The sequence below is a fragment of the Salmo salar genome, chromosome 16, assembly GCF_965601325.2.
Source record: "Salmo salar chromosome 16, fSalSal1, whole genome shotgun sequence".
In the NCBI taxonomy this organism is placed as follows: Eukaryota; Metazoa; Chordata; class Actinopteri; order Salmoniformes; family Salmonidae; genus Salmo; species Salmo salar.
In genome coordinates, this window is record NC_138306.1 from 39166321 (window position 1) to 39192813 (window position 26493).

Sequence of the window (26493 nt, forward strand, 5' to 3'; positions counted from 1 at the left end):
AGAGGGTACATTATGGAAACCCTTTGGTTCCCTTGCCCATTATAGGGGTGCCGTTTGAGCGTGTGGTGATGGATCTGGTGGGTCCGTATGTGAAGACCGCGAGGGGACGCCAAATACATCTTGGTAATCATAGATTACGCCACCCGGTATCTGGAGGTGATCCCATTACGCACGGCGGCAGCGAACGTTATCACGCGGGAGCTCTTCCATTTATTCAGCCAGGTGGGTATTCCGCGGGAAATTCTGTAGGACCAGTGCCCGCATTCATGTCTCGTGTAATGAAAGAGGTCTGAAATCTTTTATGAATTAAACAAATGAGGACCAGTGTGTACCATCCACAAACGGATGGGCTAGTCGAACACTTCAATAAGACCCTAAAACAGATGCTGAAGAATGTCATCGAGAGAGACGGGAAGAAACTGGGACCAGCTGCTGCCCTACCCGATGTTATTGGTGCGTGAGGTACCCCAAGCGTCCACTGGGTTCTCCTCATTTGAGCTCCTGTATGGCCATCGGCCCCACGGACTGCTGGACCTAGCCAAGGAGGTATGGGAGTACCAACCGACCCCCCTTCACAGCATGGTGGAACACGTGGAGGAGATGAGGGAGACGATGACTGCGATTTGGCCAGTGGTGAGGGAGCACATGGCCCAGGCGCAACATGCCCAGGAGCGCATTTACAAACGGGGGGCCCAACCACAAGAGTTCCACCCAGGTGAGAAGGTCTTGGTGCTGATCCCCACAACGGAGACCAAATTCCTGGCTACGTGGCATGGGCCCTATGATATCGTTGAGCGGATAGGCAACGTCAATTAAAAGGTCTGCCAACCAGGGTGGAGAAAACCCCTCCAGCTTTACCATGTGAACCTACTGAAGAAGTGGCACGCACTAGAGGCGCTGTGCGCAATGTGGACCCGGCCACAGCAGAATTCGCCTTCTGTCGAAGTCTCCATGGGGAAAGACCTCAGCCTGACCTAACGACAAGCGCTCTGAGAGTTGGCCCAGCGGAATACGGCTGTGTTCTCCGAGGTGCCGGGGCGCACGGATCTCGTGGAACATCACATCTACACAAAAGTGTGTAAACGGCCATACCAGATACCAGAATCCCGGAGGAAGGCGGTCCAGCGGGAAGTTACAACAATGCTAGAGACGAGGGTACTGGAGGTGTCCCACACTGAGTGGTCTAGCCCTAATGTGCTGGTACCGAAACCGGACAGAACCGTCCTCTTCTGCAACGACTTCTGGGAATGAGGTCAGTAAATTCGACGCCTACCCCATGCCCCGGATGGATGAACTGATTGACCGCTTGGGGAAGGCAAGATACGTCAGCACCCAGGACCTGACGAAGGGGTACTGACAGGTGTCGCTGCCAGCGGTCTCCCCGGAGAAGATGGCTTTCTCACAATTCCTGGAAGCTAAAAATGTCCCCTTTTCTTCCATGGCCTGCATACTGACCAGACGTGTCACCCATTGATCATGTTTGGGATGCGCTGGATCGACGTGGACGACAGCGTGTTCCAGTTCCCACCAATATCCAGAAACTTCGCACAGCCATTGAAGAGGAGTGGGACAACATTCCACATGCCACAATCAACAGACTGATCAATGCTGCATGAGGGAAATGGTGGTCACACCAGATACTGATTGGTTTTCTGATCCATGCCCCTACTTTTTTTTAAGGTATCTGTGACCAACAGATGCATATCTGTATTCCTAGTCATGTGAAATCCATAGATTAGGGCCTAATGAATTTATTTGAATTGACTTGAGTTTCTTATATGAACTGTAACTCAGTAAAATCTTAGAAATTGTTGCATGTTGCATATATTTTGTTAAGTGTAGGTTAGTATTGTGGAGTAACTACAATGTTGTTGATCCATCCTCAGTTTTCTCCTATCACAGCCATTAAACTCGAACTGTTACGTTCACTTTTGGCCTCATGGTGAAAACCCTGAGTGGTTTCCATCCTCTCCGGCAACTGTTAGGAAGGATGCCTGTACCTTTGTAGTGACTGGGTATATTGACACACCATCCAAAGGTTAATTAATAACTTTTTTTACCCATCTACCTACATAGCCTCACAGTGGAGGTGTCATAATACCCATAAAACCTAGCCGTCAAACAGTGAAATGGTTCCAATCATTTTTCTACCATTAATTTTTCCCCTTAGGCGATTTTAGAAACACTTAAAATAAGATCTGTTTCGAGTGGACTTACCCTGGCGGGCCGTTTTGATCATGTAAATCTCTCTCGGACAAGGTGACTTTTATCAATATATTCAGCTTTATTTAATCTCAGATTCGAAGATGGTAATTAGCATCAAAGAAGACATCATGCAAACCTACAAATCCCTGCAAGCTCTTGCACGCCATTTCTAGCTGACACCTATGCTAACAGTTATTGTGTCAATTTAAAACTAGCACAAGACAGTTTACAGAATTGTCCTTTTTTAAAGAAATGTTGCCTATTTATTCATTACTACATTTCGCTAACATTAGATAGTTAATACAGAGATTCTTACCTTTGCCTCAATTTGTCAGTCTCGTCCGGGTCATCATGGAATTTGTAGTTCTTTATGATAGTCACATTAGCAGCAAATTAGCATTTCATTTTGGGGGGATAAATACATGTGAATATATTGATAAAAGTCACCCTGTCCTAGAGAGATTTAAACAACGTCATGCCAGGGTAAGCCTACACGAAACACAGCTCTTATTAAATTTGCTTCTAAAATCTCCTATGGGAAAAAATGAATGGTGGAAAAAACTATTGGAACCATTTGCCTGTTTCACCGCTGGGTTTTATGGGTATTATGACTCATACTGTGGTACTCTACAGGTGCCCTTCTTTGCAAGGTATTGTAAAACCTCCCTGGTCTTTGTAGTTGAATCTGTGCTTGAAATTCTTACAGATAATTGTATGTTTAGGGTACAAAGATGGGGTAGTTATTCAAAAATCATGTTAACCACTATTATTGAATATGGGATGAGTCCATCCAACTTATTATGTGACTTGTTAAGCACACTAAGTTTGCCATAACAAAGGGGTTGAATACGTAATGACTCAAGACATTTCAGCATTTCATTTTTATAAAAAAAATTAAAAGAACATAATTCCGCTTGACATTATGGGTATTGTGTGTAGGCCAGTGACAAATTCTAAATTTAATCCAGTTAAAATACAGGATGTAACACAACAAAATGTGGATAAAGTCAAGGGGTGTGAATACTTTCTGAAGGCACTGTATTTGACACACTTTAACATACAGTGCATTCGGAAAGTATTCAGACCCTTTGATTTTTTCCACATTTTGTTACGTTACAGCCTTATTCTAAAATTGATTAAATCGTTTTTTCCCCCTCATCAATCTACACACAATACCCCATAATGACAAAGCAACAAGAGGTTTTCTTACATGTTTTCTTCTTTCTTACATGTTATATATAAATGTATATATATATCACATTTACATAAGAATTCAGACCCTTTACTCAGTACTTTGTTGAAGCACCACTGGCAGCGATTACAGCCTCGAGTCTTCTTGGTTATGACACTACAGGCTTGACGCGCCTGTATTTGGGGAGTTTCTCTCATTCTTCTCTGCAGATCCTCTCAAGCTCTGTCAGGTTGGATGGGAAGCATCGCTGCACAGCTATTTTCAGGTTTCTCCAGAGATGTTCGATCAGGTTCAAGTCTGGGCTCTGGCTGGGCCACTCACGGACATTCAGAGAAGCCACTGCTGCATTGTCTTAGCTGTGTGCTTAGGGTCATTGTCCTGCTGGAAGGTGAACCTTTGCCCCAGTCTGAGGTCCTGAGCGCTTTGGAGCAGGTTTTCATCAAGGATCTCTCTGTATTTTGCTCCGTTCATCATTCCCTGGATCCTGACTAGTCTCCCAGTCCCTGCCGCTGAAAAACATCCCCACAGCATGTTGCTGCCACCACCATGCTTCAACGTAGGGATGGTCCCAGGTTTCCTCCAGATGTGACGCTTGGCATTCAGGCCAGAGAATCTTATTTCTGTCACGATTACCAGGATCAGTAGAGAGGCAGAGTCAGGTGCAGGAGACAGAGGTCCGGAGTAATAGTGGGATTTAATAGAAAATCCGGGAACAACACAAGAAGCCGAAAGGCGCAGGGCGCACATAAATTAAACTCGGGAAAACACGTTCCCAAAACAAAAGACGCACGGGGCGCAGCCCAGTAAATATAATTAACAACGAGCGCAGCACTCACTCCAACTGTCCAGAGTTGACATAAAACAATCCCGCACGAAATCCTGAACTGAAAAGACACACTAAATAACCTAACTAATGACAGACAAGAAACAGGTGCGGATCAGACAGACAAAACCAAAAGACACAGAAACATAGATCGGTGGCAGCTAGTAGGCCGGCGACGACGACCGCCAAGCGCCGCCCGACCGAGGAGGGGCGCCACCTTCTGTGGATACTGTGACAGTTTCTCATTGTCTGGGAATCTTTAGGTGCCTTTTGGCAATCTCTAAGCTTGCTGTCATGTGCCTTTAACTGAGGAGTGGCTTCCGTCTGGCCACTCTATCATAACGGCCTGATTGGTGGAGTGCTGCAGAGATGGTTGTCCTTCTGGAAGGTTCTCCCATCTCCACAGAGGAACTCTGGAGCTTTGTCAGAGCGACCATCGGGTTCTTGGTTACCTCCCTAACCATGGCCCTTCTCCCCTGATTGCTCAGTTTGGCGGCCAGCTATAGGAAGAGTCTTGGTAGTTCCAAACTTTTTCTATTTAAGAATAATGGAGGCCACTGTGTTCTTGGGGACCTTCAGTGCTCCAGATATGTTTTCGTACCCTTCACCATATCTGTGCCTAGACACAATCCTGTCTCTGACCTTTACGGACAATTCCTTCAACCTCATGACTTCGTTTTTGCTCTGATATGCACTGTCAACTGTGGGACATATAGAAAGGTGTGTGCCTTTGCAAATCATATCCAATCACTTGAATTTACCACAGGTGGACTCTAATCAAGTTGTAGAAACATCTCAAGGATGATCAATGGAAACAGGTGTGCAACCTCAAAGCTGAGCTCAATTTTGATTCTCATAGCAAAGGGTCTGAATGCTTATGTAAATAAGGTATTTCTGTTTTTGATTTTTGTATAAATTTGCAAAAATGTCAAAAAGACTATTCTTACCTGTTCATTATTGGGTACTGTGTGTAGATTGATGAGAAAAAAACATTAATTTAATCAATTTTAGAATAAGGCTGTAACTTAATAAAATGTGGAAAAAGTCAAGGGGTCAGAATACTTTCTGAATGCACTGTATGTGATTGCATTGTCCATGTTCATTTATACCTTAATTATTATTCAACATTTTGTCACCTGGGATGTGAACTCACAACCTCTTAGTTCACGAAGTTCCGATCTTCCATTTTACGCCACCATGTCCGTGTCAGGTATCAGGTAATCAGACTGTTCTTTTATCATTTGTTTTATTTACTAATTGTAGATATGTAAGGGCTTCCTGTATAGTTGTCTAATGCCGGTGGGGCATATTAACCTGTTTTAATGATAGCCCTGAAAATGTAGTGTACTTTTTCCATAGCTGAGATTTACTTCAAAGTGCATTTACCGTATTGCTTACACATATCAAGTTGTTCCAGATCTACACAAATGCCTAGGGTTAGGGTTGCTTCTGGACAGGGCCTAACTATACTGGCCCAATAAGCACATGCAATAGAGATATCCCTTATTGGGTATTGAGTATCCAAGGTCGAGGGCTTGTGATTTACCATTTGTTTGTTTTGGTTGTAAAACATTAAAATGAAATTACATATTGCAAACATGCTGTCAGTGGAAGTAGACTGGGCAGGCTAATAGCTAGGGGTAAGGTGTTGTTGTTCTATACAGGGGTGGGGAATATGCTTGTATAATCTGTCAAACGGGCCAGAGCTGTGACAGTGACATCCATCATGCCCGCTCTTTCTGTTTGGCAGGAGGAAGGGAAACGCAGAGATGCATGGCTGAACGGAGCAGCAGGTCCGCTGAGACGATAAATGTTACCCGCTACCACTCTCCCATTTCATGCTTTACCATAATAGTGCCTGTACTGCCTTCAGCAAATCAAATTGTATTTGTCACATGCACCAAATACAATACAGTGAAATGCTTATTTACAAGCCCTTAACCTACAATGCAATTTTAAGAAAAATAAGTGTTAAGTAAAAAATAGATAAGTAAAAAAGAAATAATAATAATAATAATTAAAGAGCAGCAGTAAAATAACAGTAACAGCGAGGCTATATACAGTGAGTACCAGTACAGAGTCAATGTGCGGGGGCACAGGTTAGTCGAGGTAATTGAGGTAATATGTGCATGTAGGTAGAGTTAAAGTGACTATGCATAGAAAATAAACAGAGAGTAGCAGCAGCATTAAAGAGGGGGTGGGGGGTAGCCATTTCATTAGCTGTTCAGAAGTCTTATGGCTTGGGGGTAGCAGATGTATAGAAGCCTTTTGAACCTAGCCTTGGTGCTCCGGTACCGCTTGTCGTGCGGTAGCAGAGAGAACAGTCTATCACTAGGGTGGTTGGAGTCTTTGTCAATTTTTGGTGCCTTCCTCTGATACCGCCTGGCATAGAGGTCCTGGATGGCAGGAACCTTGGCCTCAGTGATGTACGGGCCGTACGCACTACCCTCTGTAGTGCCTTGCAGTCGGAGGCCGAGCAGTTGCCATACCAGGCAATGATGCAACCTGTCAGGATGCTCTCGATGGTGCAGCTGTAGAACTTTTTGAGGATCTGATGACCCTTGCCAAATCTTTTCAGTCTCCTGAGGGGGAATAGGCTTTGTCGTACCCTCTTCACAACTGTCTTGGTGTGTTTGGACCATGATAGTTTGTTGGTGATGTGGATATCAAGGAACTTGAAGCTCTCAGCCTGCTCCACTACTGCCCCTTCGTTGAGAATGGGGACGTACTCGGTCCTCCTTTTCCTGTAGTCCACAATCATCTCCTTTGTCTCGATCATGTTGAGGGAGAGGTTGTAATCCTGGCACCACACGGCCAGGTCTCTGACCTCATCCCTATAGGCTGTCTCATCGTTGTCTGTGATGAAATTGCAAAGTGGAGTGGGTCTAGGGTTTCTGGGATAATGGTGTTTATGTGAGCCATGACCAGCTTTTCAATGCACTTCATAGCTACAGACGTGAGTGCTACGGGGCGGTATCATTTAGGCAGGTTACCTTAGTGTTCTTTGGCACAGGGATTATGGTGATCTGCTTGAAACATGTACGTATTACAGACTCAGTCAGGGACAGGTTGAAAATGTCAGTGAAGACACTTGCCAGTTGGTCAGCGCATGCTCGGAGTACACGTCCTGGTAATCTGTCTGGCCCTGCGGCCTTGTGAATGTTGACCTCTTTAAAGGTCTTACTCACATCGGCTACAGAGAGTGTGATCACACAGTCGTCTGGAACAGCTGATGCCTTCATGCATGCTTCAGTGCTGCTTGCATTGAAGCGAGCATAGAAGTAATTTAGCTCATCTGGTAGGCTGTGTCACTGGGCAGTTCGCGTTTGTGCTTCCCTTTATAGTCTGTAATAGTTTGCAAATCAAATCATATCCAATTGTATTGGTCACATACACATGTTTAGCAGATGTTATTGCGGGTGCAGCGAAATGCATGTGCTTCTTGTTTCTGACAGTGCAGCAATATCTAACAAGTAATATCTAACAATTTCACAACATATACCCAGTACACACAAATGTAAGTCATATATAAATTAAGAATATATAAATATATGGATGAGCAATGTCAGAGCGGCATAGATTAAGATACAGTAGAATAGTATAGAATACAGTATATACCAATGAGATGAGTAATGCGAGATATGTAAACATTATAAGTGACATTATTAAAGTGACTAATGTTCCATTTAATAGAGTTGCCAATGATTTCAAGTCTATGTATATAGGCAGCAGCCTCTCTGTGCTAGTGATGGCTATTTAACAGTCTGATGGCCTTGAGATAGAAGCTGTTTTTCAGTCTCTCGTTCCCAGCTTTGATGCACCTGTACTGACCTCGCCTTCTGGATGATAGCGGGGGGAACAGGCAGTGGCTCGGGTGGTTGTTGTCCTTGATAATATTTCTTCACCACACTATCTGTGTGGGTGGACGCTGAGGAACTTAAAACTTTCCACCTTCTCCACTGCTGTCCCGTCGATGTGGATAGGGGGGTGCTCCCTCTGTTTCCTGAAGTCCACGATCATCTCCTTTGTTTTGGTTGACGTTGAGTGATTAGGTTATTTTCCTGGCACCATACTCCCAGAGCCCTCACGTCCTCCCTGTAAGCTGTGTCGTTGTTGTTGATAATTAAGCCTACTAATGTTGTGTTGTCTGTAAACTTGATTATTGAGTTGGAGGTGTGCTTGGCCACGCAGTCATGGGTGAACAGGGAGTACAGGAGGGGGCTGAGTACACACCCTTGTAGGACCCCAGTGTTGAGGATCAGCAAAGTGAAGGTGTTGTTTCCTTCCTTCACCACCTGGGGGCGGCCCTTCAGAAGTCCAGGACCCAATTGCACAGGGTGGGTTTCAGTCCCTTGGCCTCGAGCTTAATGATGAGCTTGGAGGGTACTATGGTGTTGAATGCTGAGCTATAGTCAATGAACAGCATTCTTACATAGGTATTCCTCTTGTCCAGATGGGATAGGGCAGTGGGCAGTGTGATGGCGATTGCATCATCTGTGGACCTATTGGGACGGTAAGCAATTTGAAGTGGATCTAGGGTGACAGGTAAGGTGGAGGTGATATCATCCTTAACTAGTCTCTCAATGCACTTCATGATGACAGAAGTGAGTGCTACGGGGCGATAGTCATTTAGTTCAGTTCCCTTTGCATTCTGTGGGTACAGGAAAAATTGTGGCCATCTTGAAGCATATGGGGACAGCAGACTCGGATAGGGAGAGATTGAATATATCCTTAACTTGTTATGGATAGGGGGCAGTATTTTCACGGCCGGATAAAAAACGTACCTGATTTAATCTGATTATTACTCCTGCCCAGAAACTAGAATATGCATATAATTATTAGCTTTGGATAGAAAACACTCCAAAGTTTCTAAAACTGTTTGAATGGTGTCTGTGAGTATAACAGAACTCATTTGGCAGGCCAAAACCTGAGAAGATTCCAAACAGGAAGCGCCCTCTCTGACTATTTCTTGGCCTTCTTGATCATCTCTATCCAAAACAGGGGATCTCTGCTGTAACGTGACATTTTCTAACGCTCCCATAAGCTCTCAGAAGGCGCCAGAATGTTGAATGATGACTTTGCAGGCCATGGCTGAAAAACAGTAGCGCATTTGGATAGTGGTCGATCTGACAACAATGAGACTGGGGGCGCGTGCACGAGCCGACTCCATGTTTTATTTTTTGGTCTTTGAACGAAAACAGGGTTTCCCGGTCGGAATATTATCGCTTTTTTACGAGAAAAATTGCATAAAAATTGATTTTAAACAGCGTTTGACATGCTTCGAAGTACGGTAATAGAATATTTTGACATTTTTTGTCACGAAACGCGCCGGGCGCGTCACCCTTCTTTACCCTTCGGATAGTGTCTTGAACGCACGAACAAAACGCCGCTATTTGGATATAACTATGGATTATTTGGAACCAAACCAACATTTGTTATTGAAGTAGAAGTCCTGGGAGTGCATTCTGATGAAGAACAGCAAAGGTAATCCAATTTTTCTTATAGTAAATCTGAGTTTGGTGAGTACCAAACTTGGTGGGTGTCAAAATAGCTAGCCATGATGGCCGGGCTATCTACTCAGAATATTGCAAAATGTGCTTTCACCGAAAAGCTATTTTAAAATCGGACACCGCGATTGCATAAAGGAGTTCTGTATCTATAATTCTTAAAATAATTGTTATGTTTTTTTGTGAACGTTTATCGTGAGTAATTTAGTAAATTCACCGGAAGTGTTCCATGGGAATGCTAGTTCTGAATGTCACATGCTAATGTGAAAAGCTGGTTTTTGATATAAATATGAACTTGATTGAACAAAACATGCATGTATTGTATAACATAATGTCCTAAGAGTGTCATCTGATGAAGATCATCAAAGGTTAGTGCTGCATTTACCCCCCCCCCCCCTCTGAGGACGACTTTGTCAACCACTTTGAAAGAAGGTTGATGACATCCGCTCCTCATTCACTCAGCCTATTGAGTCCACTGGTCCTACTCACACATAACTTTCTTTCAAATACACTTGAGTGTGCTGTCTCTGAACAGTTCTCTCGCTATCTCTCTCTCAATGATCTTCTTGACCCTAACTAGTCAGGCTTCAAGACAGGTCACTCAACTGAGACTGCTGTTCTCTGTGTCACGGACGCTTTCTACACTGCCGCAGATGACACTCTCTCCTCTATTCTCATCCTCCTAGATGTATCTGCTGGCTTCGACACCGTGAACCATCAGATTCTCCTCTCAACCCGCTCAGGGCTGGGCATCTCAAGCTCTGCACACTCATGGATTGCATCTTACCTGGCAGGCTTTTCCTACCAGGTAGCGTGCAGAGGATCTGTCTGCTCCACATACTCACTACTGGTGTCCCCGAGGGCTCGGATCTAGGCCATCTCCTCTTCTCTCTATACACCAAGTCACTTGGCTCCGTCATATCTTCACATGGTCTCTCCTATCATTGCTATGCGGATGACACTCAGCTACTTTTTTACTTCTCCCCCTTCTGACACTCAGGTGGCGACACACTTCTCTGCATGCCTGGCAGACATCTCAGCTTAGATATTGGCCCACCACCTCAATTTCAACCTTGACAAGCCAGAGATGCTCTTCCTCCTGGAGAAGGCCTGCCCGTTCCAAGACTTCTACATCACGGTTGACAACTCCACGGTGTCCCCCTCCCAGAGTGCAAAGGACCTTGGCTTGACCCTGGACAACACCCTGTTGTTCTCTGCAAACATAAAAAAAGTGACTTGCTCCTGCAGGTTCATGCTCTACAACAGGGGTATTCAACTCTTACCCTACAAGGTCCGGAGCCTGCTGGTTTTCTATTCTACCAGATAATGAATTGCAAGTACCTGGTGTCCCAGGTCTAAATCACTAGAGGGGAACAATTAAAAAATGTAGTGAAACTGGCTTCGAGGTCCAGAGTTGAGTTTGAAGCCTCTACAACATCTGTAGAGTACAACCCTAACTCACATAATCCAGGGACTTGTCATCTTCTGTCTGGACTACTGCGACTTGCTGTTGGCTGGGTTCCCCACTTGTGCCATCAAACCCCTGCAACTTATCCATAATGCTGCAGCCTACCTGGTATTCAGTGCCTAGTCAGTGGTTAAGTTATCAGGTTGCTAGCTAGCAAGCTAGCTAAACAATGTTGTTTGTTATCAAACCAAAGAATTGCGTCTTGCGAGTATTTTAAAATGGCTTATGACATGCACACAAAAGAAAAAAACATATCTCCGGTAATATTGGCCAAATCTTTTACATGATTTTGGCTAGAGGCACACGGTCTTCAGCTATGTAAAGGTGCTAGCATTGACTGTAGCTGTGTTCTGTGTTGTGTTCTGCACTTAAAAGGTTACATGCCATTGTACTATAACAATGACAAACGGTGCCCACAAACTGTTAGGGCCTACATAAAGCTGTCCTAACAGCAGTCCCAACATCTTACCACTGCTACACCTGGCTATCAGCGGAGCCTTGTCTGGCAACAAAACAGTTCATTCAGCCTCATTTACTGCCTTTTAAATCTTGCTTAAACAAATGTGGTTTCTAATGACAATTGAGATCTACAAACTATGGCATAAGGGGACGACAAGGGGATAAGAGGCAATCCGTAATTTCGATTAAGACATTAATGAGCATAGCATGGACAGACGTAGTCAATATAACTATTTGTTCAGCACTTTTGAAATGTACAGCGACAGAATTCAGAACATGGGCCCTTCTTACAGTGTTCTCCCTGTACACCAAGTCAGAACCATAAGCTAAATAAAGGGGGCATATAAGCAGACAATGAAAACTTACAATATTCGATGATTACATTTCTCAAAACAGGTTATAGGCTACATGTGCACCACCAAGTCAGAACAGTGGGCGAAATTAAGAGGGGTAAATAGACCAAATTATTAGGGTGAGCACATGGGCTACTAACATCTTACTACACAGCATACACATAGTATTACTTTCTTAGCTACAGTATACATATATCCCAGACATATTACATAATTTATGCAGCAGCATACAATGTATTTTTGAACTCACCTTGTTGTGCTGTGCTCACTTGAACAGGAAGGTGGCGCGGCGGTCCTTCATCTGCAAATTTTGTCATCAAAGTCTGGCATTCTCTGGATTTATGGTGCTTTCAAAACAACTGGGAACTCTGAAAAAAACAAGGTCGAATCATGATGACGTCATTGATCTTCAGGTCGTAGCTCTAGAAAGTGGCCGGATTTACAATTTTGAGTTGGATGACCGTTCAAAACTTATTTTCCCAGTCGGAGCTCGTTTATTCCTGACTTCCCAGTTGTCTTGAACTCACTGAAGTGACTTTTTCGCAGTTCTGAGTTAACAGTTGTTTTGAGCATGGCACAAATCATGCTTCATTGACAGCATTGCCAATGTTGAATGTTTATCAGAGCTCCTTAATCCCAGAAAGGGGCTACCACACAGCCACTGTCACTGATTCCTTCCAAATCAGTCATTGTTGAATTTGCGATTTCCAACTTGTTGGGTAATATGTATGTCCAATGGCCGATGAGCACCGATACGTTTTATCTATAATTTCTCTTCATTATTTCTCTTCATAGGATTAAAAAGGATTTGCCTGTAGATTGTTGACTTGATTAATGATGATGACTGCTAGATAAGCACTGAGCTAGGCTGTAACACCTATGATTTTGGAGCTGCCTTACTCAAGAAAACAAAAAAGAGACCATGTTTGTAATGCGGCTTTATTAACTCAATGATATATATATTTTTTACGTTGTTTGCAAACTGATATGTGTTACGTATTAATGCCAAAATAACATGCAAAACAGGTAAGCCCCCCCCCCCCCCCCCAAAAAAAAACAGCTAGAAATGTGGGGCTCAAAACGGCCCTTATTGACGAGTCGCCACTGTGTGCGATGAAGAAATGTCCCAAAAATGACTGCCCTACTTTAAATAGAACCATGAGGAAACCTGTAGAAAATGTTATGCTGAATTACTGAAATTCCCACAGAAGAACGTTGTTTCTTAACATTCTCTGAACATTCAGAGACCTTGACTTTAAATTGAACCACAAGGAAACCCATAGGAAACATTACGCTGAATTTCTGAAATTCCCACAGAAGGATGTTGTTTCTTAACGTTCTCTGAACTATTTCAGAATATTCCCAATGCCAAACCAGTTGGATAACGTTACTAGAACATTACTAAAATGTAAATTAAATGTAACCATGTTTGAACTTTGAGAAGTTATGTTAAAGTACTGAAATAGTGATGAAACATATTTTTTTCAAGTTCCTTAAATGTGCTGAGAATGTTCCCAAGCCAAGCAACTATGATTCCCAGAAAGTTGTGGGAAGTTTGTATGCAAAATAACAATAGGAAAACCACACTCTCACCAAGCTCTAAGAAATGGTTCTCAGAATGTTATGTGCTAGCTGGGTGGAAATCCTCATTTACCCCTCACTGTGAGCTGTAAACACTAAATGAACAGAGATACAGTGCAGACACAACGAGCCAGGTACTTTCAATTGGTCAACTCTATGTCCCAGACATAAAAAATAATAGTCTCCCTTATGTAACAAACTGCCTCTGATGTGACAGTTCCAATGACATCACATAGTCATTTCAGGTTGTGTCTTTTCAGATCGATAGATGGTGCTGTTGTAAAGCAAGTGAACGCATCGAGCCAGCAGCCCACCAAGAGGCAGTAGGAGCCAGCAACCAGCCTTTTCTCTGCTCTACTCCTCTACTCCACCACTCTGCCTTTTTTCCCTGACTGTCCTGTCCTGTTTCCTCCCGGCACCTCCTGTCTTGCTCTTTCTCTGTGTCCTCTTAAGGCTGGCGGTCTGCCAGAGATGACTAGTGTTTGCATCTCTGTTTAAGGCGGACCTATAAGAGCAGTGTTCACATTCTACCAGAGAGGACCAGGACACGCCTCAGAAGAGATGTGTTCGGGTCTCTGATGGCAGCCAATGCAGCAGTTAGCAGAGAGGGGAGGGAGGTAGAGCGGGAGGAGGATGGATGGAGAGGAGAATGGAAGTGTTCCAGCTCTGATGATGCAGTGAAACTTAAGTCTTTTGATCCGTGTCCAAAGCTTTTCTGCATCCATATCCCACGTTCCCTTACTCAATATGAGGCCGTTGTAATTTTACTGAGGCAAAGCATAAAAGAGAAGTACAATAATATCCCTTTGTGGCAAATAGGATAGGAAGCGTCTGTGTGGGAATTAATTATATTTTCCTTTTCATTTTTTGTTCAGAGAGGATAAGGCACAGTTATTGCCAAGGCTCTGTAAAGGCCATCTGCTGGCATTGGTTTCCCTCAGAATAATGATGTCTTTGAAAAAACACACCATGATGCCTTGCGCTCGGCATCCAACTGTGATGGAGCGGTGCAGGAGAGGTCCAACTGCTCGTTTGCCCCCCCCCACACACACCACATATTGTTTCTATCTCACACCCCTTTGTAGAGGTCTGGCTGTGTCTTGTGTGTGTCTGACTGTGTGTGTCTGACCTGTGTGAGTGTGGCTGAGGGGGAGGTGTGTCTGTCTCCGTGCTCTCTGACCTGTCACCGTATGCTGTCCCTGACCCAGTGCTCATTGATATGCTTTCATTTTCTTTGACCTTTCAGACTCCACTGAGCTTGATTCAATGACAGGAATTTATATATTCTCTAGGAATTACCTAAAACTTACTTATTCAAATTCAATTCATTCAAATATGATAAATGATGAGAGCGACATGTCATTACCTCCATGTTAGATGTGTCCATCAGAATTTAGAGCTGTCCAGACAAAGGACATTGATCAAACATGTAACCATGAGAGCCAATGTTTAAACATAACCCATTGTCATCAGCTATCAACCAGTTACCTTCATTCATATGTAACACCAGGAAGCATCCCTCCATTGTGGCTCCCACAGCACACAGTGTTATCCAGAGCCACACTTGTTACCGGGCGGCTTTCACATCTGGGCCATTTGCATTTTAATGTAAGTGTCAGATTAGGGGGCTTTTGTTTGTGTGAAAGCAGAGGAGTGTGACCGCCCAGGGAGTTTGACGCCCTTCACCAGCGCTCCGTCATGCCGCCTAATCCCATTCTGGCATTTTACAGCACCATTACCTGCAGAAAGAAGCCCCTAATTAGGCAGTGTTATTTAATTAAGAGAGCCCAATGTGTGGCACCGCACATGTTCCTCATGACTAATTTAGATGAGGGGGGACTCTGCTATTACCAGGCTACACTGCTGCATGGGACGGGTGGAGGCAGGGGGCGGCTGCCTGCGTGCCCCATGTCCTCACCCAGTGGCGGGACGGAGGGAGGCAGATGACCGCAGCCACCCTTTTGACTGAGCTGGGTTATAGCAGCACATAAGAACATTGTCTCTGTTTACCACCATGCCTCTGTGTTCCTTGCGGTAGAGTCCCTGTCTAGCTGAGCGGGCGTAATGCCATAGACTAGCAGATTTAAAAGGCAGAATAAATGGCATGTTGTGGTATTTAGGTTCCCTCCTGTTGACGGGAGGGATTGCCTGCCGGAGTACCAAACATAAACATGACCAGGGGTGGAGAGACCATGCTATTTTTTGTAGCTGAGGGTCGATAGTGAGAGAGAGAGAGGAGAGACAGGACTGTCATTACCTTAGTATCATAAGCCCACCTTCCCCTGCTGTTATCTGGGACAAGGGGGAGAGGCCTCACTGGGAGTTGGCCTCTTACAGGTTATCCTCATGCAGAGACATACAGACAGCTACTATCAACAGCATAGCACATTAACCTTGACAACTCTATGGGGAAGTCCACTTGGAACTGCAAATAGGAAAAAGCCTAACACAGTGTGTGTGCGTGTGTGTGCATACATCTGCATCAGTGGAGGCTGCTGAGGGGAGAACCGCTCATAATAATGGACGGAACGGAGCAAATGCAATGCCTTCAAACACCTGGGAACCATCTGTTTGGTGTATTTTATACCATTCCACTTATACCGCTCCAGTCAATACCACAAGCCCCTTCTCCCCAATTAAGGTGCCTCCAACCTCCTGTGGTCTGCATGTGTGAATCTCTCTACCTTTTCATTATGTTTCACACCAGCCAGTCATGTCATTGATAGCATTTCAAAATCTTGCCTTAAAGGCTACAGTTTTGCAAGCACTGTACTATAAATTGTTTGTGCTGCTCTGCAGACAATTTGCGATTAAAATATGATTTATAAAATGTGTCCTGACATTTCTAAATGCCACACAGTGCAGAACCAATCTTCCCTTGAGGGACATCAAACAACATGAAACGTGTCTTTTAATCAATATTTTAAAATTTGTAATGCATCTACAAGCAATAATTTTTTTATAAATGCTTACCACAGTTGATTTTGTGTGTGTGCGCGCGTGCATGTGTGCGTGCCTGCCTGTGTGTGGATGTGTGACTTTATGTAAGTACTTGAGCACTTTCCCATCTCGAGAGGAGGTGGAAAGGTAAACTCAGAGCTTGTCTTGACTATCAAGTATAAAGTCATGGTCTGGCTGTGTTTATCAAGTAAGGCAAAGCTACAAAGCCTGTCTCACCCACATGTTTGTAGCCTTAATTAGCAGGCATACGCCAGCATCTACAAGCAATACTTTTTATAAAAGCTTATCACAGTTGATTCTGTGTGTGTGTGTGTGTGTGTGCGCGTGTGTGTTTTATCACTTGTGACATTGTAAAGCCCAAGTCAAGTGGATTTATAAGCTTCTAGGACTTGCAGACTACATTTAAGACTAGTTTAATGGAAGACTGATACAGTGGATAGATACTGGTGCTGGCCTGGAAAGTGCCTGCTGGTTATTTACTCCCACTCCCCCACTGTATGAGCCAGTAGAGTGATAAGAGACTAGAGAACTCTATCTGGAGGAAGTATAATACAATATGTGGGCTGAGGTCGCTGTGACTACAAAAGAGGGGGATGGATGGAGATAGAGATTTGAAGTCGCCTTGGGAGATGATTTGATGATAGGAGAGAGGCCCTTCCATGACAGCTTGATATTCTTCAGTCAACCATTCTCCAGTCCAAAGCTGTGTATACTGTCAAATGTGTGCTCTTATGTACTGTACACACGGAGGAGACAGAAAAACATCTCAATGTAGATGACGGAGGAACCAATGCCATGTTCGTGTACTGAAGTAGGCTAGACACCTCCGAGGCTTCAGAGGTTACACACCTGCCAGGTTCTTCCACAATCACTGTTCGTGAAATTTAGAACACAAGTACAAGAATCAAGCTTGGACACTAGTGGGCAGAAAGGAGCAGGGAAGAGAAAGGAGGGGCCAGAAGGACTCAGTGGAGTACAATCTCTCACTGTGATGAATTTTATACCCCTGTAGGTACAGTTGAAGTCGGAAGTTTACATACACTTAGGTTGGAGTCATTAAAACTCGTTTTTCAACCACTCCACAAATTTTGTTAACAAACTATAGTTTTGCCAAGTCGGTTAGGACATCAACTTTGTGCATGACACAAGTAATTTTTCCAACAATTGTTTACAGACAGATTATTTCACTTATATTCACTGTATCACAATTCCAGTGGGTCAGAAGTTTACATACACTAAGTTGACTGAGCCTTTAAACAGCTTGGAAAATTCCCGAAAATTATGTCATGGCTTTAGGAGCTTCTGATAGGCTAATTGACGTCATTTGAGTCAATAGGAGGTGTACCTGTGGATGTATTTCAAGGCCTACCTTCAAACTCAGTGCCGCTTGCTTGACATCATGGGAAAATCAAAAGAAATCAGCCAAGACCTCTGAAAACATCTGGTTCATCCTTGGGAGCAATTTCCAAACGCCTGAAGGTACCACGTTCATCTGAACAAACAATAGCATGCAAGTATAAACACCATGGGACCACACAGCCGTCATACCGCTCAGGAAGGAGACCCGTTCTGTCTCCTAGAGATGAATGTGCTTTGGTGTGAAAAGTGCAAATCAATCCCAGAACAACAGCAAAGGACCATGTGAAGATGCTGGAGGAAACAGGTACAAAAGTATCTATATCCACAGTAAAATTTATTTCTTTGGGGTGGTAGCGGGTGACTTTCAGATGAGTCCCGTTACACTTGTGGGGGAGCAAAACGAGAGTCTCCCTTTTCCATAGTGGGGTGATATTCAGTTGTAGCCCAAACGGTTTGGACGCTACAGACAGAAGTTGGCACATCGTGGGGCTTGTGGGGGTCATAGAGCAAAACAGAGAACACTTTCCATGGAGTGGTCATAGTTAGTAGGCCAAACCGTTCGCTGCAGACATTTTTGTAAGAAGACCGGTTTTCTGGATGTCTCCTGGTCTGACAAAGAGGACTGTAGCTCTGTCACTTTCCAACGCTGATGTGGAAGGCTGACTTAGGCGGATGTGGTGGATTGAGACGCAGCCCATGCAAAAAAACATTAATCTTTATATCTCTCTCTTAAACTGATGGATTTTGATGTATATATGTTAATTAGATTGACACACGGGTGCGTCAATAGCTCTTAAGGTGTCTTAAAAATCCAATTGTGTTCCATTGAAAGTGCAGATTGTGGCGTAACTGGTTCACTGCTTTGTGCCACAGGAGCCATTTTGGATCCGATTATTCATGGTAGTTAGTGTACTGATGTTCCACCAGGAGGGAGCCATTTTGGATCTGATTATTCATGGTAGCTACTGTACTGATGTTCCACCAGGAAGGAGCCATTTTGGATCTGATTATTCATGATAGCTACTGTACTGATGTTCCACCAGGAGGGAGACATTTTTGATCTGATTATTCATGACAGCTACTGTACTGATGTTCCACGGCTGCCGTGAACCCTCTCATTAGGTCAGAGGGTTCACGGCAGCCGTGGAAGTGTTGCCTTTAATCACACTGAGAGAAGAGTCCCCAAACTCTTCCTCTGTGCTCTTCTGCTGTCCAAAGAAAAAAGGGCAAACATTGCTGCCTGGTAGAAGAGGTGCAATGTTTGCCCAATTAGATAACCGTGGAGGAGGTGGAGAGAGGGCAAGTGTTTTCTCTGACAAGGCCAGCTATCGGCTAGATTTAAGTCTGAGTTGTGCTGGGCTAGACAGCGTTTCCAGGACTATCGATTATAATTTTGCAGTGGGTACACGACTCCCTGTGGGATCTCCTAGGCAACTGGACCGGGGCCAAGCTGCTGAGCATCTAACTGACTTAATGCAGGTAGGCCTATAAATCCCCATTCTAATCAAGTTTTGTTTTATTTACGGGCGAGGTGATAAGTCACCTATGCCATGCCCCTCACGTTTTTGTTAATCAAGCCCTTTCACGGCAACCTAATGAATAGAGTATTGATGTCATATGATTTATATTGTAGCCTACCTTTAATGCAGCATCTTAATTGTATTTTTTTTAACAATCTATCTGTTTTCATGACTACAGAGACTGTCTATGTAGGCACAAGAAAACAGGTGCCATTTGGGGTCAATGGTTTGTCATAGGTTCTAGGAGACACTTGAAACAGGACAGTTAGATGGTAGAACTTTTACTCTACACTGAGCATGCACAGAATGACAAGTCAGACAAAAAAAAGGATGGGTAGGAATAAATTATACCACACCCTATCATATTTAACACATTCATTTTCAAAAGCAGCTCATTTTCAAACAGTGCCATTTGGGTTCAGGGGTTTGTCATAGCTGATAGCAATTCTGCCCCAGGACCACCTTCAATTCTTTGTTATGTTTTGTTACTAAGGGGAATTATGAGTTAATGGGTGAGAAAAGGGAGAGCAATTATCATTAATTGGAGATGAATACATATTCAAGTTTAATTTAAACATGCCTAAGCTCTTTAATAGGATTTAATGGGATAATCCTGTACCGCTTTGAAAGAGTTGTATTTTCATTCACAAAACCAATGTCATGTACAGTCATTGTAAACACTAATAACATATCAAATAAATGCATGGGAAAGTAAAACAGGCATGGTTGTCATTTTCCAGATGCCTCTGTCCACATAGCCAAATAAATATTTCATGGGTATTGTGTGGCAGGTTGGAAAACAGCCACAGAGCCAAAAGAGGATGAGTGGCGCTATTGACTTCAGAAACGACCCGCTGGAAAACCGCAGTGACCAGTCAGGGGTGGGAGAGGGAGGGAGGGAGGAGACCGCATCTACTGTACTTACTGCCCCCCAAAGAGAAGAAAAGAAGGATGAGGGAGGGAGGAGGCCCACCTGCTCCACTCAGCCTCTAAGATGCTGCCAGGAGATCAAACCCCTCCCTCCCTCATCCTTCTTTTCTTCTCTTTGGGGGGCGGTAAGTACAGTAGGTGCAGTTGTCATATAGACCTGGCTTGTGACCCAGTTTCTCCCAGTGTTATTACCAGGATAAGTTGGAAGATTAATGAATACCCTGAACAAAAGGCTCCTGCTCCCATCTCCACCTACAACAGGAAACAGAGGAGGAATAACTAGGACTTCAGTGAATGCATGTCATCTTTTTCCCTGCACCAAAGACAAACTGCATACCATGGTGGCATGTCGCTAAGTAAAAATGTTCTGTTAGTTCCGACAACCAACGGAGACATCTCATGCTTTTGGATAATGCTGATTTCAATTCACCTAGACACTGGTACAAATTTGCGAAATGGAAAGATAATTCTCAAACAGTAGGGAGGTAAACAATTTCATGGAAGCTCAGTGTATATTGTTTACAACCCTGAGGGCCCCACGAAGGTAGAACCGCTTGGCGCACACTGTTTTCACAGGGCTAGTTTGATTTGAATGGGATCTGACAGTTAGCATCATGACACTTAGCAGCCGCAGTGACCGTTTTCTATTTTTCCCTCTATTGACTCCCTCCCTTTCTGACCCCCCCTCTCTTTCTGACCCCCCCTCTCTCTCTCGCTCTCTCTCTCTTTCTTTCTCTTTCTCTCTTTCTCTTTCTAGGCCTCACATGGTGACAGAGTACATGGGTATCAGGAACGAGAGCTTCATGAAGATTGCAGCAGTAGGGACGTGGATGGGGGACTTTGTGACTGCATGGATGGTAAGAGAACTACCCAGTAGTAGCCCAACACTGATTAGAATCAACTAGAATATCAGCACAAAGACAGTGGGATGAGGGTTTATACCCTTAGCACCTGATCTCAGCCCAGATCAAACAGAAGTAACAGGAACAGAGCAAGAGTGCGAGGTTACAGGAAATACAGAGAAACATAGCGGCACAGCGAGGGGTGGAGTGGAGTAGAAGAGAGACAATGAGGGGTGGAGTAGAGGAAAGGAGAGACAGCGAGGGATAGAGTGGGGGGAGAACCCCGCACTCCCCTTGACGACCCCCTCGCGCCCCACAGTTTGGGAACCACTGGAGTAGAGGAGAGACAACGTGTCACGCTTCCTCAGTCTCCATTATTATTCTACTGTACGAGAGAGAGAGAGAGAGAGAGAGAGAGAGAGAGAGAGAGAGAGAGCGAGAGCTGAATCCAGACATTACTCTGGCTTTTTTTTCTTATTTCTTTATTTTTTTTTTACAGTTGATTAATTCAACAAGGCACTTTCAAGATGACCTCTGTGTGTCTCCTAGACAGAGCAGATATTTTGAATGTGCCATCGGGAGATGAGTGAGCAGGAAATTTGTGTTTTTGCAACACTGCTCATAACAAAAATTATTAAATGATTTTCTCTACTAGGGCTGTGGTGGTTATGAAATATTATCAGCCGGTGATTGTCAAGCAAATAACTGCCAGTCTCACGTTATTGACCGGTAATTAACATAAACACATTTAGCATCTCCTGGCTTCCACGCATAGCCTACAAGCCACTGATGCAGACCTTTGGAACATCTACATTTTAAAAAGTCTAATAAATTCATTAAATATATCCTAGACCATCATAATAAATCCATTATTTATTTTAGACAGGTCTAAAGAAACATGATATGAAGATAATGTAGTTATTTCCGAAGAACAGAATAGCATACTCTGAGTTATCCTTATGTTAGGCCTTGCCATATGGCTTTGGGCTACAGTAGATCGTTTAGCAGACAAGATTCGCTTAGAATTCCGTGGCGTTATTTTATATTATTTTAGAGTATGACGAAAACAATTGAACATAGCTAAATAAAATAGAAAGGATATTTTCTCCAAATGATTTCCGAGGGAGTGAGAGCATTCTGTGTTGAGCAGTTAACGAAGAAACAGGTCCTCCTATATGCTTAATTTAGTGTTATTTATGCAACTTTAGTTGTGATACAAACGTTGGCTGCATGGCTGATTTGAAAAAAGTCGCATGAAAGGCATGAACTCTGCTTTGTTTCTTGTGCAGGCTGCACACACTCTCAGTCACAATTTGACAAGCACTTGGTAATATTCTCACCAGGCCTCGAATGTCATGGCAGCATCCCCCTTGTGTGGCCGTAATGCCCTTGGGCTGAATATAATAATTATAGCCTAATTCCCTTCTCACGGCTGCCAGTCTCCGTGCTCCGAGGCACCTCTCGCTCACATGGCTCTCTCAGATATCTCAGTTCTTATTAGCCAATGTCCGTCACGTGATCGGGTCCTTCTCACAAGCATCTCAGTTCCGAAGTAGGCTACAAGTGAAGACAGACACATCTGGGACGCAACTGCACGTGTCTTTCTTAACGAATTCTGAGGCGCATACTGTCCACATGTACTTTTTCATCAGCCAACAAGATGAGTAGGCCTAATGAACAGCAAAAGCATTAGCCTATGTCAATCTACAGTCGTGGCCAAAAGTTTTGAGAATGACACAAATATTAATTTTCACAAAGTTTGCTGCTTCAGTGTCTTTAGATATTTTTGTCAGATGTTACTATGGAATACTGAAGTATAATTATAAGCATTTCATAAGTGTCAAAGGCTTTTATTGACAATTACATGAAGTTGATGCAAAGAGTCAATATTTGCAGTGTTGACCCTTCTTTTTCAAGACCTCTGCAATCCGCCCTGGCATGCTGTCAATTAACTTCTGGGCCACATCCTGACTGATGGCAGCCTATTCTTGCATAATCAATGCTTGGAGTTTGTCAGAATTTGTGGGTTTTTGTTTGTCCACCCGCCTCCTGAGGATTGACCACAAATTCTCAATGGGATTAAGGTCTGGGGAGTTTCCTGGCCATGGACCCAAAATATAGATGTTTTGTTCCCCGAGTCACTTAGTTATCACTTTTGCCTTATGGCAAGGGGCTCCATCATGCTGGAAAAGGCATTGTTCATCACCAAACTGTTCCTGGATGGTTGGGAGAAGTTGCTCTCAGAGGATGTGTTGGTACCATTCTTTATTCATGGCTGTGTTCTTAGGCAAAATTGTGAGTGAGCCCACTCCCTTGGCTGAGAAGCAACCCCACACACGAATGGTCTCAGGATGATTTACTGTTGGCATGACACAGGACTGATAGTAGCACTCACCTTGTCTTCTCCTGGAGAGAAGTGGCTTTTTTGCTGCCCTTGTTGACACCAGGCCATCCTCCAAAAGTCTTCGCCTCACTGTGCGTGCAGATGCACTCACACCTGCCTGCTGCCATTCCTGAGCAAACTCTGTACTGGTGGTGCCCCGATCCCGCAGCTGAATCAACTTTAGGAGACGGTCCTGGCGCTTGCTGGACTTTCTTGGGTGCCCTGAAGCCTTCTTCACAACAATTGAACCGCTCTCCTTGATGTTCTTGATGATCTGATAAATGGTTGATTTAGGTGCAATCTTACTGGCAGCAATATCCTTGCCTGTGAAGCCCTTTTTGTGCAAAGCAATGATGACGGCACATGTTTCCTTGCAGGTAACCATGGTTGACCGAGGAAGAACAATGATTCCAAGCACCACCCTCCTTTTGAAGCTTCCAGTCTGTTATTCGAACTCAATCAGCATGACAGAGTGTTCTCCAGCCTTGTCCTCATCATCACTCACACCTGTGTTAACGAGAGAATCACTGACATGATGGCAGCTGGTCCTTTTGTGGCAGGGCTGAAATGCAGTGGAAATGTTTTTGGGGGATTCAGTTCATTTGCATGGCAAAGAGGGACTTTGCAATTAATTGCAATTCATCTGATCACTCTTCATAACATTCAGGAGTATATGCAAATTGCCATCATACAAACTGAGGCAGCAGACTTTGTGAAATTTAATATTTCTGTCATTCTCAAAACTTTTGGCCACGGCTGTACTATCTCCCATAGTACAAAAGTTAACCAATTCTATTGGTCAACTTGTCCAATATAAATATTGAAATAGAAATATTCCAAACAGTTGTGGGATGCGATAGATCCCAAATTAATCAAACCACTCGCATCAAAAATGCAACAGATCAGAACATTTAGCTTAAAATGTTGATAAACTATTAAGCTATTTCTTCACATAATAAGCGCAGCAATGCTCACATGGCAGTAAAGTTGCAAAAAAAGCCATGTGCTGTTTCTTGCCTTACTGCAAACACTGGGCATCATTCACAAGTGGTGTAAAATGGCGCTGATAGAGAGGGCAACTGTGCTTCTATCCCCTAGACAACTTTGCAGTATTTCTTATGTGTTATTTCTTACATTATCAGGCCAGAAATGTTTTTGTGTTATTACATACAACTGAGAAGAACTTCTGGATATCAGAGCGGCGGTAAATCACCAGCAATACCAGCATTACGACCAGGAATACAACTTTCCCGAATTGGATCCTTTGTTCTACCCCTAGGGCCTAGGGCAATTGAACTGATTCCAGAGGCTGACCCAAAACATCGCTGGCGGAGAAGAGGTATGCGGAGGGGACTTTTAGTCCGACTCAGGAGGCGCACACACCACCCACCGCTTCCGAGTATATTACTCGCTAATGTTCAGTCTCTGGATAAAAAAGTTGACGAGCTGATAGTGAGGATTTCCTAACAGAGAGACATCAGAGATTGTAACATACTCTGTTTCACGGAAACATGGCTCTCGGGATCTGTCTTAGTACGTACTGCCAGTTGGGTTCTCAGTTCATTGCGGCGACAGGAATAAATATCTCTCCAGGAAGAAGGGCGGGCTGTATGTTTCATGATTAGCTACTCATGGTGTGATTGTGATAACATACAGGAACTCAAGTCATTTTGTTTACCCGACCTAGAATACCTCACAATCAAATGCCGACCGTATTACCTCCCAAGAGAATAATCTTCGGTTATTGTCACAGCCGTGTATATTCCCCCTCCAGCCGATACCACGACGGCCCTCAAAGAACTTCACTGGACTTTATCCAAACTGGAAACCACATATCCTGAGGCCATATTTATTGTAGCTGGGGATTTTAACAAAGCAAATTTGAGGAAAGTGCTATCGAAGTTCTATCAACACATCGACTGTAATACTCGCTCTGCTAAAACTCTCGACCACAACTTCCAGGATGCCTACAAGGCCCTCCCTCGCCCTCCATTCGGCAAATCTGATCATGACTCCATTCTGCTCCACACTTCCTATAGGAAGAAACTCAAACAGGAAATACCCGTGCTAAGGACTATTCAACGCAGGTCTGACCAATCGGAATCCACACTTCAAGATTGTTTTGATCACGCGGACTGGGATATGTTCCGGGTAGCCTCTGAGAATAACATTGACGAATACACTGATACGGTGACTGAGTTTATCAGGAAGTGTATAGGAGATGTTGTACCCACTGTGACTATTAAAACCTACCCTAACCAGAAACTGTGGATAGATGGCAGCATTCACTTAAAAATCTGAAAGCGCAAACCACCGCATTTAACCATGACAAGGTGACTGGGAATATGGCAGAATACAAAGTGTAGTTATTCCGTCCGTAAGGTAATCAACGTAAAAAAACTTCAATATAGAGACAAAGTGGAGTCGCAATTCAACGGCTCAGACATGAGACGTATGTTGCAGGGTCTACAGACAATCACGGACTACAAAAGGAAAACCAGCCATGTTGCGGACACCTATGTCTTGCTTCTGGACAAGCTAAACACCTTCTTCGCCCGCTTTGAGGATAACACAGTGCCACCGACACGGTCCGCTACCAAGGACTGTGGGCTCTCCTTCTCCATGGCCGATGTGAGTAAGATATTTAGGCGTGTTAACCCTCGCAAAGCTGCCGGCCCAGAAGGCATCCCTAGCCGCATCCTCAGAGCATGGCAGACCAGCTGGTTGTTGTGTTTACGGACATATTCTATCTCTCCCTATCCCAGTCTGCTGTCCAAACATGCTTCAAGATGGCCACCATTGTTCCTGTACCCAAGAATGCAAAGGTAACTGAACTAAATGACTTTCGCCTCATAGCACTCACTTCTTTCATCATGAAGTGCTTTGAGAGACTGTTCAAGGGTCATATCA

General features: G+C 44.0%; 1 protein-coding gene across 1 annotated transcript in view; it reads left to right on the plus strand.

Moving 5' to 3' along the window:
• Positions 1-26493, plus strand: part of LOC106573612 (transmembrane protein 117) — an 81276-nt gene that overhangs the window by 34699 nt on the left and 20084 nt on the right. The window contains exon 4 of the mRNA XM_014148813.3: positions 21116-21215. Within this exon, the coding sequence (XP_014004288.1) occupies positions 21116-21215 (100 nt within the window). The remainder of the gene's footprint in view (positions 1-21115; positions 21216-26493) is intronic.